We start from the raw sequence: 17,884 nt of genomic DNA on the forward strand, positions 1-17,884 counted from the left end.
AGAGCTATCCAGCTAGTCCCACTCTCTAGCACCATTGCCATAGCCCTCTCAATGCATCACTTTCAAACATATATCCAACTCTCTTTTGAAACATACTATGGAATCTGCCTCCAATACTTTTGCAGGCAGTGCATTCTAAATCCTAACAACTCTCTGAGTATAGAAGTTTCTCATCATCTCACTCCGGACTCTCTTGCTCACATTCTTGAAATTGTGATCCTTAGTTACTGACATTCCAATTAGTAGAAACAGAATATCCTCCTTTACCCTGTCAGAATTGTTCAATTTTAAATATCTCAGTAAGGTCACCTCTTAGAACATAGAACATATAGAACATAGAAAAATACAGTGCAGTACAGGCCCTTCGGCCCTCGATGTTGCGCCGACCAAAGCCTACCTAACCTACACTAGCCCAATAACCTCCATATGCTTATCCAATGCCTGCTTAAATGACCATAAAGAGGGAGAGTCCACCACTGCTACTGGCAGGGCATTCCATGAACTCACAACCCGCTGATTCCTCTTATTCCTCTTTGCTCCAACGAGAATAAGTCCAATCTCTCTAATGTTTCCTTGTGTGTAAAATTCCTCATTCCTGGTATCATTTCAGTAAATCTGCTTTGCACTCACTCCAGAGCTTTAACATTCATCCTTTAATAAGGCGCCCAGAACTGAACACAGTACTCCAAATACATTCTGACCAATGATTTGTAGAGGTGTAGCATCACTTGTTCACTTTTGTTATAGTTTCAGATGGGAAGACGGTAAGTACTTACCAAATGCAGCAATCAAACTGTTATGGTTCATTCCTCATGATTAACCAGAATTAATCACAAAATCTTGGACTCTGAGCAGCTGGTAGAAGTAAATGAGTCATCTCATAGCTCAAATGTTTATCGTTTATTCTGTAATGAAGATCCACTAAATACAGATCTCACAAAATTTTATTTGTATCAGAAGAGAAAATCTTCAAGCTCCTTCGTGATGCAGACTGACCATTTCTTATCAGGCGGTACTGTGGAAATTTGGGAACTGTTTTACTAATAAGGTCAGAGTAGAATTTTAAAATCAGAGTCAGGCTTTTGGTGCCTTTAAGTATATTGTTTACCTATTAAGCAGAAAGGTGTGAAATAACTTCATATTGACAATGGTACAACAATTCTATAAATCCGACAATGCTACTCCCTTTATGATCTGTGGGGAATCACTCATTAATTTCCTTATTGAGATTGTTAAGTATGAGTTCCCTTGTAACAGGCAATGGCATGTCTGGCTGGAACCCATCACCTGAGCCCTTTATAAAGTAGACCTAGGACCAGTCTGCATAACTGTCTTTCCCAGGCTGGGGCTAGTCTATGTATACCATGAGTAGTGGCTCTATTTTGGTGTTCAACAATAAATGATGCTCATTTCCAGTCGGGGTAGCTGAGTAATTACATCACGTTAGATCCTCGCAGAATGATAATGTGACCAGATCCCATGAAGCAAGATAGATGTAAACAAATTCCACATCAGGTACATTTCAGCTTCTGTTCTTCCTCAGTAACAACCAGTTTCTGTTTATTAATGTCATCCTAAAGTTATACTTTTATTGTCCCTGCAGCTAAATGACATTATTGTTGACACCACGGAGTCAGTGATGCAGACGTATTTTCTTGAGAGATTGTTGCTGCACAATAAGCCATTGCTGTTTGTAGGACCCACAGGCACTGGCAAAACAGCTATCATCAACAGATTCCTGCGAAATCTCATGGTCCAAAAACATACTGTGTGCCAAATCACTTTCTCAGCACAGACTACAGCCAATCAAACCCAGGAGATCATCCTCACACAGCAAGAAAAGTATGCATACTAATTGATCATCAAATAATCAGCTTGAATTTTTTTGCAGTGGGAATAAGGTTTCATTTGACTGAGCATGAAATTGAAGGAATCAGATCTGTGAAGGAGCTAATGCTTTTGCCAGGAGCTAATTTGGAGTGAGGAAGAGTCCTTTCGGTTGAAATTTGTTGTTTTAATATTTTCAATTCCAAAGTAAAGATACAACTGGGTAAAGGAACAAATTTGCAAATGGTATCCAGTCCAGTCTCAAAGCAGGGAATCTGCCTCGACACTTTGGGAAAGCGTCAAAGTGAAGAATGTAGATTAGAGGATAGAGTAAATGAACAAGAAGACATGGGATTGTGCAAGTAACCAGTGCGATGAGACACCTGTAACCCTTGCCTAATCTGCAGTAATAACTCCCATGTTTATTCCAGAAAGAGAATAAAAGGAGTAAACTCCTGCCTCCATCTTCCTCATCTCTCCCCCTGCCAATTCCTCATTGATTTCCTGAAATGTCCAACCATCTCTCAGTTCTGTTCTGTACAAACAGAAACTGATCCAATTGGACCATTCACTATTCTCTTTTCCAAAATGAATATATTTTAGAAACAAAATCAGAAATTGCTGGATAAGCTCAGCAGGTCTGGCAGCATCCGTGAAAAGAAATAAGAGTTAACGTTTCAGGTCTGGTAACCTTTCCTTGGAGGAAGGGTAACTGGAGCTTTTCTAGTAATTGCTGTTTTGTTTCTGATATACAGCATCTGCAGTTCTTTCATTTTTTATTAAATGTTTTTAGAAATGACTAGTGTAATTTTTCAATTTGTCTTGAATTGTCCAACAACATTTCTCCTTTTATTATTTCCGAAGCAGAGTCTTAGGCATTAATCTTCAAATCATAGATAATCCTGGCTTATCCTGAAGGATTGGCAATGTGAAAATGGGGAAGGTTGTTGAATCACTGAGTGAATCTCTGAGGGGGCTGTGTTACTGCCTGGGAACAGTTCATTTCCATTTTCTAACTTGCTGCATTTAACAGCTACTAATTCCTCAGTAGTTATCCCAGTGCTGGGAATACTGGGTCACTCCAAATCAATGATGCTGAAGCTGATTGAAGTGGGAAGAGAAAGCAAGAGAGTAGGAGTGAATTTAATGGGCTGAGTGTGAAAGAGTGAGAGGGAGAGGCAGACACATTTCCGATGTCGTGAATGTGGCCACTGTTTATAATTCTACATGGTGATGGATCACCTGAATGTAGAAACCAATTGAATAATGACCACCCATATCATTTTACTAAACAGGAGGAGAAAAGTTATCTCTGGGACCCAGCAAGTTAGAAGAGTTTATGTTTTTGTTGATGACCTCAACATGCCAGCAAAGGAGAAATATGGAGCCCAGCCTCCAGTGGAACTGCTTCGTCAATGGATAGACCACGGCTATTGGTTTGACAGGTAAGCTCACTGCTATACCATATCCCTGTAGAAACAATACAGCCGTATTCTACAGTGCAGGAGACTAGCTTATATTAAAGTTCCTGAAGCAAATTTTGTTTTGCTGCTTCTGTAATTTGGGAAGCCAAAATAACCAAGTTGAAGAAAGATTCATAAATCCCATTCTCTTCATTCTGCCCTTACTCAGGTAGACCCTGTCAGCCAAGTTAATAAGAGAACCCATTTTCAATAACACAACATTGCTGGCAATTTAGTCAGTATCACCATCAGGATATCTTGAAGATTTGTTGATAATCTTGTTTATTCCCCACTACTGGATCAACTTGTGATATGGAGAAAGGGATGTTAAAATAAATTAGTGCTTCACTTCATTACAACAGATGGAGTTTTAGAAGCAGAGCCAATGGAACAGCCCTTTACAAGGAGCCCAATGTAACACATTTAGTTCATGAAGGTCTCTGATATAAAAATCAGATGAAGGAATTTGAAAATTGAAAATCTATAATTTGACACATCCATGTCACAAAAAAACAAATATGAATGATATTTCTCTCTTGTTTTACATTTATCCTTCTTTTAGAACATCAAATAATGGGTGGCAGGTGGCTCAGTGGTTAGCACTGCTGCCTCACGGCACCAGGCATCTGGCTTCAATTCCAACCTTGGGTGACTGTGTGGAGTTTGCACATTCTTCCCAAGTCTATGTGAGTTTCCTCTGGATGCTCCAGCTTCCACCCACAGCCCAAAGATGCAGATTAGGTGGATTAGTCATGTTGAATTGTCTTGTAGTATCCAAGGATATGTAAGTTAATTGGATTAGCCATGGAATAGGGTGGGGCTGGGTCTGTGTGGGATGCTCTTTGGAGCTTCAGTATGAACCTGATAGACTGAATGGCCTCTTCATACACTGTATGGATTCTATGAATTTAAAACTTGGGACAACCCATATTCAGGCGAAAGTGAGGGCTGGAGATGCTGGAGATCAGAGTCAAGAGTGTGGTGCTGGGAAAGCACAGCCATTGATGCCTATGACGCCATTCAAAACTAATCCCATCTTCCTGCACACAGTCCATATTGCTCTATTCCCTTGTTCATGTATCTGTCTAAATGTCTCTTAAACATTGATATCATATCTGCTTCTACCACCTCCCCTGGTATTGTGTTCTAGGCACCTATCACCCTCTATGTAAAAACCTTCCCTCACGCATATCATTTAAACATTTCCTATCTCACCTTACAAATGCTCATAGTATGTGACATTTCCACCCTGGGAAAGACTCCAACTATTCACCTTTTCTCGTAATTTTGTATATTTCGACCAGCTTGCCCCTCAGTCTCTGATGTTATAGTAATGTTCAGCTTCTGCCACTCTCTCCTGTGGCTCTTCCACTCACTAAGACTTCACCCTCGCTTTCTCCAGGCTTGATTGAGAACTCTTTTAAATCTGTGCTGGAGTTGTTAGTTACCCAGATCTCTGTTAACAATAAAATATCTAAATTGACATCAGCAAATTTGAACTACCACAACCCTATAAAAAATTATTTGAGTAAACTCTAACCAGTGACACGTCCATGCTCTTCACTATGACCCCTTTTTTAAAACCAGTACATTGGAATTTAATTGAATTTATGGTTATGATTATTTATGATTATTGATAATCACCTTATCAGACACCTGAAAACTGAAATAGGAGAAATGTGTTTTCTTCCACTTGATTCAGTGGCTGGTTTCAAAGTCTTTGAACAAATTCTCAATTTATTCCACAATACTTTCCTGAACATGCCTCAATTTGTGGGCAGGTGATCACTGCAGCCATTTTATAAAATGTCAATTTTCAAATCTATTATTTAGTCCATTAAAATCTCATGGCATGGAGAGATTGTTGAATGAACAAAAGCTAAACAGGTCAGGACTCTATGCATTGCCGTTTAGAAGAATGAGAGGTGATCTCATTGAAACATATAAGATTCTTCATGGGTTGGACAGGGTAAATGCTGAGAGGGTGTTTCCTCTCATGGAGCAGTCTAGGACCAGAGGGCATAGTCTCAGAATAAATGGGCACCAATTGAAGACTGAGACAAGGAGGAATTTCTTCTCTCAGAGGACTGTGAGTCTGTGGAACTCCCTGCTGCAGACAGCTGTGGAGGCAGATTCCTTGTGTATATTTAAAGCTGCAACAAATAGATTCTTGATTAATAGAGGAATCAAGGGTTACATTGAAACGGTAGGAAAGTGATATGAGGAATGTTGAGTTAGCCATGATCCTATTGAATGGCAGAGCAGGCTAATGGGGTTGAATAGTCTTATGCATGCTCCCATTTATTAAGGTCTTATGGTCTTAAAATCAGATAAAGGTGGTTGAAAATCAACAATACATAATTTTACCACTATTGTGGCAAATGTCATAGCTCAATTTACCAAATTAAAATCATTAATAATCCCAAATATTCATCAAAGTATTGACAGACTTAAAATTCTGCTTCGGTAATGAAGATCAATGATATAGATCAGACAGCTGTATACCAACGTACGCAGACTCTGTATGATTGGTCAGGCCTGATAAACACAAGCCTTATTCCAGCTTGGACTAAAGTTGAGAATTCTGTCAAGTTGTGTGCTGGTCTGGTCAGGGACAGGAATCTGCCTGATAAACACAAGCCTTATTTCAGTTCGAAGATGAGGGTCTTAGTCTGATTTATGGTTTGTTGACCAATTGTGACTAGCTGCCTACTAGCTGTGGTGGGCATTTGGAACGCGTTGCCAGCAGAGGTGGTAGAGGCAGGCACGGTAGATTCATTTAAGATGCGTCTGGACAGATGCACGAGTAGGTGGGGAGTAGAGGGATACAGATGCTTAGGAATTGACCGACAGGTTTAGACAGTGCATTTGGATCGGCTCAGGCTTGGAGGGCCGAAGGGCCTGTTTCTGGGCTGTAAATTTTATTTGTTCTTACTCAGTTTACCCAAGGGGGTCATTGGTGATCAGAGAGATCACATCTTTACCACATCGTGCGAGAAAACAGCTAAAAATTCTTTTCATCCACTGCTATTCCTCTTTTCTACTTCCTGTCTCTCTATCACCTTACCTCTTTTTTTCAGTCTTCCTGTTTCTCAAATAAGATTCAGTTTGTGCAGTGGTGCAAAGTTGGATAGAATGTATTAAAAATTTGTTAAATTGCATTGCTAACCAGTCTCCCTCTCTTGCTTAAAAGGAATAATTTTCATTTCTTTTCTCACACTCTGTGACAGAGTGAAAGCTAACCTTAACCAAATCAGTGCCAATTGTATTGAATGTAATTAAGTCAGCCAGGTGGACCTCATAGAATATGAATTCCCTGATTGGGGCTGTTAATCTGGGAGCCCTGTCTGACAGGTACAAACAGGAGTGTCACCGCAGGGAGTGGAGTGTGCTGTTTCCCCCTCCAACTCTATTTGGATTTAATCCCTGCCCTCCCCTTCACTGTTTGATCACACAGCATTGCCCTTAAACACTCGGGTGTTTCTTTTCTTCCTGGTGGTGGAACATCAATAATGATTTACACACTGGTACTTCACGAGAAAAAGAAGAAAAAAGAACAGGAGTGGCAGAGATTCTGTTCACTCTGACAGCTGACTCTGAAGGAGCTGGATCAGTGTCAAGGACAGTATAAATAAAGAGTGACTTGGTGATGGGATACCAGCCTGTGTGGAGCTATTTCACTAAAGACTCATGTCCCTGTTCAGGCCAGTCAAACACGGCGAGGAGATTCTCAGCTTTAGGCTAAGTTAGAATAATACATCATGTTTTATATTTAGCTAAGACAGGAACAGAAGGAGAACATTCATCCCTTTGAGTCTGCTGTGCGAGTGAATTAGACCATGTTGTTCTGTACTTTCACTTAATTTAGCCAACCTTGTCCCTTGTCAGTTCATGGCCTTATCTGATAATGATCTATTAATCTTACCCTGAGTTTATCAATTGACTTGCAGCCCCAACAACTTTTCTTAGGGGAAGAGTTTCAGATTTCCACTCCTTGTTATGTGAAGAACTGCACAAGATCTCAAAAATCCAATCATCTTCAGCCACTTCATCAATGATATTCCCTCCATCATAACGTCAGAAATGGGATGCTTGCTGATGATTGTATAACGCTCATGATTCCGCAAATACTGAAGCAGTTCATGTTCAAATATAGCAAGACCTGGACAATATCCAGGCTTGGCCTGACAAATGGCAAGTAACATTCATGCCACACAGATGTCAGGCAATGACCATCTCCAATATGTAAGAATTTAACCACCATCTCTTGAAATTAATTGGAGCTACAATCACCAGCCCCCCACTATCAACTTCCTGAGAGTCACTATTGACCAAAAACTGAACTGGACTAAAAAGTGGTTCAGAGGCAAGGAATCTGCAGTCGGTAACTCACCCCCTGATTTCCCAAAGCCTGCCCATCATCTACGAAGTCTAAGTCAGGAGTGTGATGGAATACACCTGCCTGGGTGGATGTAGTCCCAACAACACTCAAGAAGTTTGACACTTTCCAGGATGTAGCAGCCCAATTGATTGCTATCACATCACAAACACTCATTCCCTCCACCATTGATGTTCATTGGCTGTCCTGTGTACTTACTACAAGATGCGCACTAGAAATTCTCCAAGGAGACACCTTCCAAATGCATGACCACTTCATTCTAGAATGACAAGGACAGCAGATTTGGAAATGTATCACCGTTCCTTCAGTGTTGCTGGGTCAAAACTGGAGAGCCCTCCCTCAGGGCATTCTGGGTTTACATACAGCACACGCACTGCAGTTGGTCAAGAAGGCAGCTCACCCCCACTTTCTCAAGGCCAATTAGGGACAAACAATAAATGCTGGTACAGATAGTGACATGCACATCCCATGTCAAAATATGAAAAATACAATTCTAAGGGGAGTCTTGGTGCAGTGACTTGGGGATGTGGAGGGACAGGTAAATGCTTACTAAACAGACGCCTTGAAAACAAAAGCTCCCACACCGATCTCTGCCCCCACACCGATCTCTGCCCCCACATCGATCTCCGCCCCCACATCAATCTCCGCCCCATGCCAACTCCGCCCCCACGCCCAACTCTGCCCCCACGCCTAGCTCGACCTACATGCCTAACTCCGCCCCCACACCTAACCCTACCCCCACTCCCAGCTCCAGCCCCACACCAGGTCCTACCGTATTTTCACCATCCCTCCAAACCTCCCCCTCTCTGAGGATGAAAGACCAGTCCTCATCAGAGGCCTCACCTTCATTCCCCTACGCTCCCGGATTAACGAGTTCAACATGCGGCGAGACATCAAACAATTCTTCCGCCGCCTTCGCCTCCGTACCTACTTCTTCAACCAGGATTCTCGCCCACCCTCTGACGACCCCTATCCCACCTCCAACACACCCCATCCTCCTGGACACCCTGTGCTGGCCTCTTACCCGCCCTCAAACTCTTCATATCCAACTGCCGCCACGACATTGACCGCCTCAATCTATCCACCCCACTTCCCACTCCAACCTCTCACCCTCACAGTGTGCAGCTCTCTACTCCCTCCGCTCTAACCACAACCTCACTATCAAACCGGCAGACAAGGGAGGCACGGTGGTAGTTTGGCGCACCGATCTTTACATTGCGAGGCTAAACGTCAGCTTGCGGACACCTCCTCCCACTGCCCCCTTGACCATGACCCCACCTCCTACCACCAAACCATCATCTCCCAGACCATCCATAATCTCATCACCTCAGGGGATCCCCCATCCACTGCCTCCAACCTCATAGTCCCACAATCCCGCACCTAGAGATGGAGTTTCTACCTCCTGCCCAAAATCCACAAACTTGACTGCCCCGGCCGACCCATTGTCTCAGCCTGCTCCTGCCCCACCGAACCCATCTCTGCATACCTCGACACGGTCCTGTCTCCCTTAGTCCAAGAACTCCCCACCTATGTTCGGGACAGCACCCACGCCCTCCACCTCCTCCATGATTTTCACTTCCCCCGGCCCCCAACGCCTTATCTTCACCATGGACATTCAGTCCCTATACACCTCCATCCCCCATCACAAAGGCCTCCAAGCCCTCTGCTTCTTCCTTTCCCGCCTACCCAACCAGTACCCTTCCACTGACACCCTCCTTTGACTGACTGAACTGGTCCTCACTCTGAACAACTTCTCTTTCCAATCCTCCCACTTCCTCCAAACCATAGGAGTAGCCATGGGCACCCCCACATGGGCCCCAGCTATGCCTGCCTCTTCGTCAGATATGTGGAACAGTCCATCTTCCGCAGATACACTGTCACCACCCCCTACCTTTTCCTCAGCTGCATCGATGACTGTATCGGCGCTACCTCGTGCTCCCACGAGGAGGTTGAACAGTTCATCCACTTTACTAACACCTTCCACCCCGACCTCAAATTTACCTGGACTGTCTCAGACTCCTCCCTTCCCCTTTCTAGACCTCTCCATTTCTATCTCGGGTGACCAACTCAACACAGACATTTACTATAAACCGACCGACTCCCACAGCTACCTAGATTACACCTCCACCCACTCTGCCCCCTGTAAAAATGCCATCCCATATTCCCAATTCCTTCACCTCTGCCGCATCTGCTCCCAGGAGGACCAATTCCAAAACTGAACAACCCAGATGGCCTCCTTCTTCAAAGGCCGCAATTTCCCCTCAGACGTGATTGACGATGCTCTCTACCGCGTCTCCTCCACTTCCCGCTCGTCTGCCTTTGTACCCCACCCCTCTAACCGCCACCAGGACAGAACCCCACTGGTCCTCACCTACCACCCCACCAACCTCCAGATACATCGTATCACCCTTTGTCATTTCCACCACCTCCAAACAGACCCCACCACCAAGGATATATTTCCCTCCCCTCCCCATCAACATTTTGGAAAGACCACTCCCTCCACGATTCCCTCGTCAGGTCCACACCCCCCACCAACCCAACCTCCACTCCCGGCACCTTCCCATCCGCAAGAAATGCAAAACTTGTGCCCACACCTCCCCCTCACTTCCCTCCAAGGCCCCAAGAGATCCTTCCATATCTATCACAAATTCACCTGCACCTCCACACACATCATTTACTGCATCTGCTGTACCCGATGTGGCCTCCTCTATATTGGGGAGACAGGCTGTCTACTTGCGGAACGTTTCAGAGAACACCTCTGGGACACCCGCACCAACCAACCCCTGGCAGAAGACTTTAACTCCCCCTCCCACTCCACCAAGGACATGCAGGTCATTGGCCTCCTCCATTGCTAGACCATGGCAACACGACGCCTGGAGGAAGAGCGCCTCATCTTCCGCCTAGGAACCCTCCAACCACAAGGGATGAATGCAGATTTCTCCAGCTTCCTCATTTCCCCTCCCGCAACCTTATCTCAGTCCCAACCCTTGGACTCAGCACCGCCTTCTTGATCTGCAATCTTCTTCCCAACCTCTCCGCCCCCACCCCACTCCGGCCTATCCCCCTCACCTTAACCTCCTTCCACCTATCGCATTTCCAACGCCCCTCCCCCAAGTCCCTCCTCCCTACTTTCTATCTTAGCCTGCTTCGCACACCTTCCTCATTCCTGAAGAAGGACTTATGCCCGAAACGTCGATTCTCCTGCTCCTTGGATGCTGCCTGACATGCTGCGCTTTTCTAGCAACACATTTTTCAGCTCTGATCTCCAGCATCTGCAGTCCTCACTTTCTCCTAAACTAAAGCCATGTTCAACCTGCACAGAGCACTGGTTGACCTCAAATGGAATATTGCATCAGAGCATTGCACTTTAGGATGAAACAAAGGAGTGCAGCAAAGATTCACAGGAATAGTCTCGGGGAGGAGAAATGTTTGTCATGTAGAGTGATCGGAGAAGTTGGTACTATTTTCCTGAGAGAAAAGAACGGTGAGAGGAGATCTGATCAAGGTATTCAGTACCATGAAGGGTTTGTACAGAAACTCTATTTGTGGAAGGATGCGTGTCAGTAAACATTAATTTGTGTTTTGAGATTTCCAGCTGTTTTATGAAGAAGTGTTTACAAACATCAGCTGACCAGCCTGGCTCGAGTTTTAATCTTCCATTTTTTCAGCGCCTCCATCCCCAGATCTGCAAAAACAACAAAGGAAATATTTTCCCTCAATATGCACATAGATAGCTATTGTTTGAAAGAACTTAATTGGGATTGATAGCTTTCTTTTTAACTATGCAATGCATATAACAAAGTTTGTTTATACAGTTCGCGGGCCAGCACTTGTTGCAATGTAATTATTTTCTAATCATTCGAATCAACGATGTTATGACACACAAGGATGTTACCGTTACCAGGAGGGGGGTGGGGGGGCACTTGAGTTATACAGCGAGATTGGATAAGCTGGGACTTTTTTCCCTGGACCATGGGAGGGTCGGGGTGCCTTAACAGAAGTTTATAATATCACGAGGGCCACAGATAAGATGAGTAGCCAAAGTCTTTTCCCTATGGTAAGAGAACATATCTTGAAAATGGGAGGTGAAAGATTTAGAAGGGACCTTAGGGGTAATGTTTTCACACAGGGGTATTTCATATGTGGATTGAACTTTCAGAGGAAGTGGTAGATGCAGGTACAGTTAAACATTTGGGAGACATTTGGTGCATGATTAGGGAAAGGTTTCGAGTATTAAGGGCCAAACGCAGGCAAATATGACTAGTTTAGTTTGGGAAACTTGGTCAGCATGGATGAGGTGGACCAAAGAGTCTGTTTCTATGCTGTGTGACTCTATGACCTCAGGGGCAGATTAGATTAGATTACTTACAGTGTGGAAACAGGCCCTTCGGCCCAACAAGTCCACACTGACCCGCCGAAGCGCAACCCACCCATACCCCTACATTTACCCCTTACCTAACACTACGGGCAATTTAGCATGGCCAATTCACCTGACCCGCACATCTTTGGACTGTGGGAGGAAACCGGAGCACCCGGAGGAAACCCACGCAGACACGGGGAGAACGTGCAAACTCCACACAGTCAGTCGCCTGAGTCGGGAATTGAACCCGGGTCTCTGGTGCTGTGAGGCAGCAGTGCTAACCACTGTGCCACCATGCCGCAGGTGGAAGGTGAGCCCACATCTCCTGGGCCAGAGATAGGGATTTCATCACTGCACCACGAAAGCCCCTTTGTTGTCGTGTATTATGAGAATGTGCTGTTGTTTCTGAAGTCTGTGTTCATGTGATTATAGGACAGACACGAGCATTCTGCCAGTCCATGACATGTCCATAGTGGCAGCAATGGCCCCCCCTGGTGGTGGGCGGCAAACTGTCACTCCACGCTGCCTCCGACACTTCAATATTATCACCATCGACACTTTCAGTGAAGAGACCATGAAGACTATCTTCCAGCCTGTGGTGGACTGGCACTTCAGTAGGGGATTCGATGTCTCCTTGAAGAGATACTCCAGGGTAAGAAATTACCAAAATCTAATTGCACTACAGAGAATGAAACTACAACTGACTAGTTTGTCAAGTTGCAACAGGCAACTGTGAGGCAAGATTTCATGTCACTTCAGGATCAGGCACCATTGGAAATGTTTTAAATTCAGTTCAGAGCAGTCTTTTACTGAGCTCCTTCGGCTTCCACATTTCTGCTGTTTGAAAACAACTGGAGAAATATGAATGAGACCCCATCTAACACTACAACGTTTGCCACGAGCACTATTTTGAAGAAAAGCAGGGGAGTTTCTTTGCTAGTATTAATTCCTTGAATCAACACTGTGAGAAACAGATTACCTGGGTGATTATTGCCTTGCCAGTTGTGGGACCTTGCTATACCCACAATAATTCCCCTGTTTCCTGCAACACAATTGCAACAGCACTTCAGAAGGTCTTTGTGAGCTGCAAAGCATTTTGGGATGTTCCAGGGTTGTGAAAGGTCGTGTGGAAATATCTGTAGTTGGGTGATTGGGAGTCTCTGTGGTTCACATTGTAAGGTTGTTCTGTATACAGGTATGAATAGTTTTGTTCTTACTGTATGTGTCTCTGCAGATTCTGGTCTGGGCTACAACAGAGGTGTACATCCAAGCACTGGAAAATTTCCTCCCGACTCCTTCTAAATCACATTACATCTTTAGTCTCCGAGATTTCTCCCGGGTGATTCAGGTAACATGATCTCAGAGCAATAACTACGGGAATGATACAGGTGACACCAACAAAATATAATGAATTATCCCATTAACTTGAATATACCTGACCTTATTTCAGGGTTTGCTCCTGTTAAAATCAGATTGTGTTCCACAAGGAGTCGAAGGGGATCATAAATTAATGAGACTCTGGATCCACGAGGTCTATCGTGTCTTCTGCGACCGATTGGTGAACACTGAAGATAGAAAGCTATTCTTCCACATTGTGAAGGTCAGTAAAAGTGTCCTTAGAATGATTACCATGGTGATGCCACGCTAACATCATTGCATCAGTGTGGGCTTGCTGACCTTTTACCTTTGACCCTCAGGGTTAGCTTTTCTCCATGATTTGTCCAACTGAAAGAACTTCCTCCATCCTCATTTGATGTACTTCCTTCTTTAGCAAATTGTTCTTTGAGAATATTATTGACTGAAAATGTGTTGCTGGAAAAGCGCAGCAGGTCAGGCAGCATCCAAGGAACAGGAGATTCGACGTTTCAGACAAACCCTTCTTCAGGAATGGAGGCTTATGCCCGAAACATCGAATCTCCTGTTCCTTGGATGCTGCCTGACCTGCTGCGCTTTTCCAGCAACACATTTTCAGCTCTGATCTCCAGCATCTGCAGTCCTCACTTTCTCCCCGAGAATATTACTGATCCTATCATTTGCCTCCAGCAGGATGTTCTACCTGTTACAACATTGCGTATATTGTCTCCCATTGCATTAGAAACTGGATACTGTGGTATTGAAAAATCCAAGACATTTATTAAAACTGACTATTACACAGAACATATAACACTACAGCACAGTACAGGCCCTTCAGCCCTTGATGTTGTGCTAAGATTTTATCTTAATCTAAGATCAGCCTAATCTCCACACCCCTCAATTTACTGCCGTCCATGTGTTTGTTAGCAGTTGCTCAAATGTCCCTAATGTCTATGACTCTACTACCAACACTGGCTGTGCATTCCATGCACCCACCACTCTCTGCATAAAGAACCTACCTCTGACATCTCCCCTATACCATCCTCCAATTACCTTAAAATTATGACTCCTCATGATAGTCATTTCTGCCCTGGGGAAAAGTCTCTAGCTATCTCCTCTATCTATGCCTCTCATTGTCTTGTACACTTCTATCAAGTCACCTCTCTTCCTTCTTCTCTCCAGTGTTTTAAGCCTCAGCTCATTCAAGCGCAGCAGGTCAGGAAGCATCCAAGGAGCAGGAGATTCGACGTTTTGGGCATAAGCCCTTCTTCCTGACCTGCTGCGCTTTTCCAGCAACACATTTTCAGCTCTGATCTCAGGCATCTGCAGTCCTCACTTTCTCCCAGTTCATTCAACCTCTCTTCATAACACAAGCTCTCCAATCCAGGCAGCAGCTTGGTAAATCTCCTCTGCACCTTCTCTGAAGCATCTACACCCTTCCTATAATGAGGTGACCAGACAGGACACAATATTCCAGGCGTGGTCTTTCTAGGGTTTTATAGAGCTGCAGCAAAACCTCGTGGCTCTTAAACTTAATTCCCCTGTTAATGAAAGCCAAAACACCATACACCTTCTTAAGAACACTATCAACTTGGGTGGCAAGTTTGAGGAATCTATGTACGTGGACTCCAGATCCCACTGTCCCTCCACACTGCCGAAAATGTTGTCTTTAACCCTGTATTCAGCATTCAAATTCGACCTTCCAAAATGGATCACTTTGCATTTATGCAAATTGAACTCCATCTGCCACTTCTCAGCCCAGCTCTGCATCCTGTCAATGTCTTATTGTAGCTGAAAAATGTATTGCTGGAAAAGCGCAGCAGGTCAGGCAGCATAAAAGGAGCAGGACAATCGACTTTTCGGGCGTAAGCCCTTCTTCAGGAAAAGGGCTTATGCCCGAAACGTCGATTCTCCTGCTCCTTTGATGCTGCCTGACCTGCTGCGCTTTTCCAGCAATACATTTTTCAGCTCCGGTCTCCAGCATCTGCAGTCCTCACTTTCTCCTAACGTCTTATTGTAGCCTGCAACAGCCCTCGACACTATCTACAACACCACTGACCATTGTGATATTCGCAAACTTACTAAACCACCCTTCCACTTCTTCATCCAAGTCATGCATAAAAACTTCAAAGAGCACAGGTCCAAGAACAGATCCCTGTGCGACACCACTGCTCACCGACTTCCAGGCATAATACTTTCCATCCACTACCACTTGCTGCCTTCTTTTGGCCAGCCAATTCTGTATCCAGACAGCCACATTTCGCTGTATCCCAGACCTCCTAACTTTCTGAATGAGCCTACCATATGGATCCTTATCCAACCACATGGGATCAATGTGGATTTCGCTAGTTTCCCTATTTCCCCTCCCCACACGTTATCCCAATCCATCACCAGCTCCCAGTCCAACTCAGCACCACCCTCTTGACCTGTCCTACCTGTCCATCTTCTCTCCCACTTATCCACTCCACCTTTCACCCCGACCTATCACTTTCACCCCACCTTCATAGAAACATAGAACATAGAAACATAGAACATAGAAAAATACAGTGCAGTACAGGCCCTTCGGCCCTCGATGTTGCGCCGACCAAAGTCTACCTAACCTACACTAGCCCAATAACCTCCATATGCTTATCCAATGCCCGTTTAAATGCCCATAAATAGGGAGAGTCCACCACTGCTACTGGCAGGGCATTCCATGAACTCACGACTCGCTGAGTAAAGAATCTACCCCTAACATCTGTCCTATACCTACCACCCCTTAATTTAAAGCTATGCCCCCTTGTAATAGCTGACTCCATACATGGAAAAAGGTTCTCATTGTCAACCCTATCTAAACCCCTAATCATCTTGTACATTCAATCAAGTCACCCCAAACCTTCTTTTCTCCAATGAGAACAGCCCCAAGTGCCTCAGCCTTTCCTCATACGATCTTCCTACCATGCCAGGCAACATCCTGGTAAACCTCCTCTGCACTCGTTCCAGTGCCTCCACATCCTTCCTACAGTATGGCGACCAAACCTCCACACAATACTCCAGATGTGGCTGCACCAGAGTCTTATACAACTGCAACATGACCTCAGGACTCCGGAACTCAATTCCTCTACCAATAAAAGCCAATACGCCATATGCCTTCTTCACAGCACTATTTACCTGGATGGCAACTTTCAGAGATCTGTGTACATGGACACCAAGATCCCTCTGCTCATCCACACTACCAAGTATCCGACCATTAGCCCAGTACTCCATCTTCTTGTTACTCTTCCCAAAGTGAATCACTTCACACTTACTTACATTTGCAACCTTTCTGCCCAGCTCTGCAGCTTATCTATATCCCACTGTAACCTGCCACATCCTTCCTCACTGTCAACAACTCCACCGACTTTCGTATCATCCGCAAACTTGCTCACCCAACTTTCTAGCCCCTCCTCCAGGTCATTTATAAAAGTGACAAACAGCAATGGTCCCAAAACAGATCCTTGCGGAACACCGCTCGTAACTGCACTCCAAGATGAACCTTTACCATCAACTACTACCCTCTGTCTTCTTCCAGCCAGCCAATTCCTAATCCAAACCTCTAACACACCCTCAATGCCATACCTCCGTATTTTTTGCAGTAGCCTACCATGGGGAACCTTATCAAACGCCTTACTAAAAGCCATATACACCACATCTACCGCTTTACCTTTGTCCACCTCCTTAGTCACCTTCTCAAAGAATTCAATAAGGTTTGTGAGGCACGACCTGCCCTTCACAAAACCATGCTGACTATCCTTGATCACATTATTCCTATCCAGATGTTCATAAATCCTATCCCTTACAATTCTCTCTAAGACTTTGCCCACAACAGAAGTGAGACTCACCAGCCTATAGTTACTAGGTTATCCCTACCCCCCTTCTTGAACACATTTGCTATCCTCCAATCTTCTGGCACTATTACTGTAGACAATGAGGACATAAAAATCAAGGCCAATGGCTCTGCAATCTCCTCCCTTGCTTCCCAGAGAACCCTAGGATAAATGCCATCAGGCCCAGGGCACTTATGTATTTTCACCCTTTCCAGAATTTCCAACACCTCTTCCATACCAACACCTCTTCCCTACATACCTCAAAGCCATCCATTCTAATTAATTGTCACTCAATATTCACATCGGCAACAATGTCCTGTTCCTGAGTGAATACTGACGAAAAGTATTCATTCAATGTTTCTCCAATCTCTTCCCACCACTATTCTTGACTGGACTTATTCCTACCCTAGTCATTCTTTTATTCCTGACATACCTATAGAAAGCCTTTGGGTTTTCCCTAATCCTACCAACCAAGGATTTTTCATGTCCCCTCCTTGCTGCTCTTAGCTCTCTCTTTAGATCCTTCCTGGTTACCTTATCACTCTCAATTGCCCCAATTGAACCTTCACGCCTCATCTTTACATAGGCCGCCCTAACCACGGCTCCCTCACACAACCCTTTCCTCCCTGCCTGACAG

At 44.6% G+C, this 17,884-nt stretch overlaps 1 protein-coding gene across 2 annotated transcripts in view; it reads left to right on the forward strand.

Annotated features, from left to right (window-relative positions):
* The window catches only part of LOC132826812 (dynein axonemal heavy chain 3-like), a 323,241-nt gene that overhangs the window by 157,438 nt on the left and 147,919 nt on the right, over positions 1-17,884 (forward strand). For both annotated transcript variants that reach the window (XM_060843056.1, XM_060843057.1), the window contains 5 exons: positions 1,604-1,842; positions 3,123-3,272; positions 12,482-12,701; positions 13,284-13,397; positions 13,500-13,649. In XM_060843056.1, the coding sequence (XP_060699039.1) occupies positions 1,604-1,842; positions 3,123-3,272; positions 12,482-12,701; positions 13,284-13,397; positions 13,500-13,649 (873 nt within the window). The remainder of the gene's footprint in view (positions 1-1,603; positions 1,843-3,122; positions 3,273-12,481; positions 12,702-13,283; positions 13,398-13,499; positions 13,650-17,884) is intronic.

The sequence above is a fragment of the Hemiscyllium ocellatum genome, chromosome 23 (genome assembly GCF_020745735.1).
Source record: "Hemiscyllium ocellatum isolate sHemOce1 chromosome 23, sHemOce1.pat.X.cur, whole genome shotgun sequence".
Lineage (NCBI taxonomy): Eukaryota > Metazoa > Chordata > Chondrichthyes > Orectolobiformes > Hemiscylliidae > Hemiscyllium > Hemiscyllium ocellatum.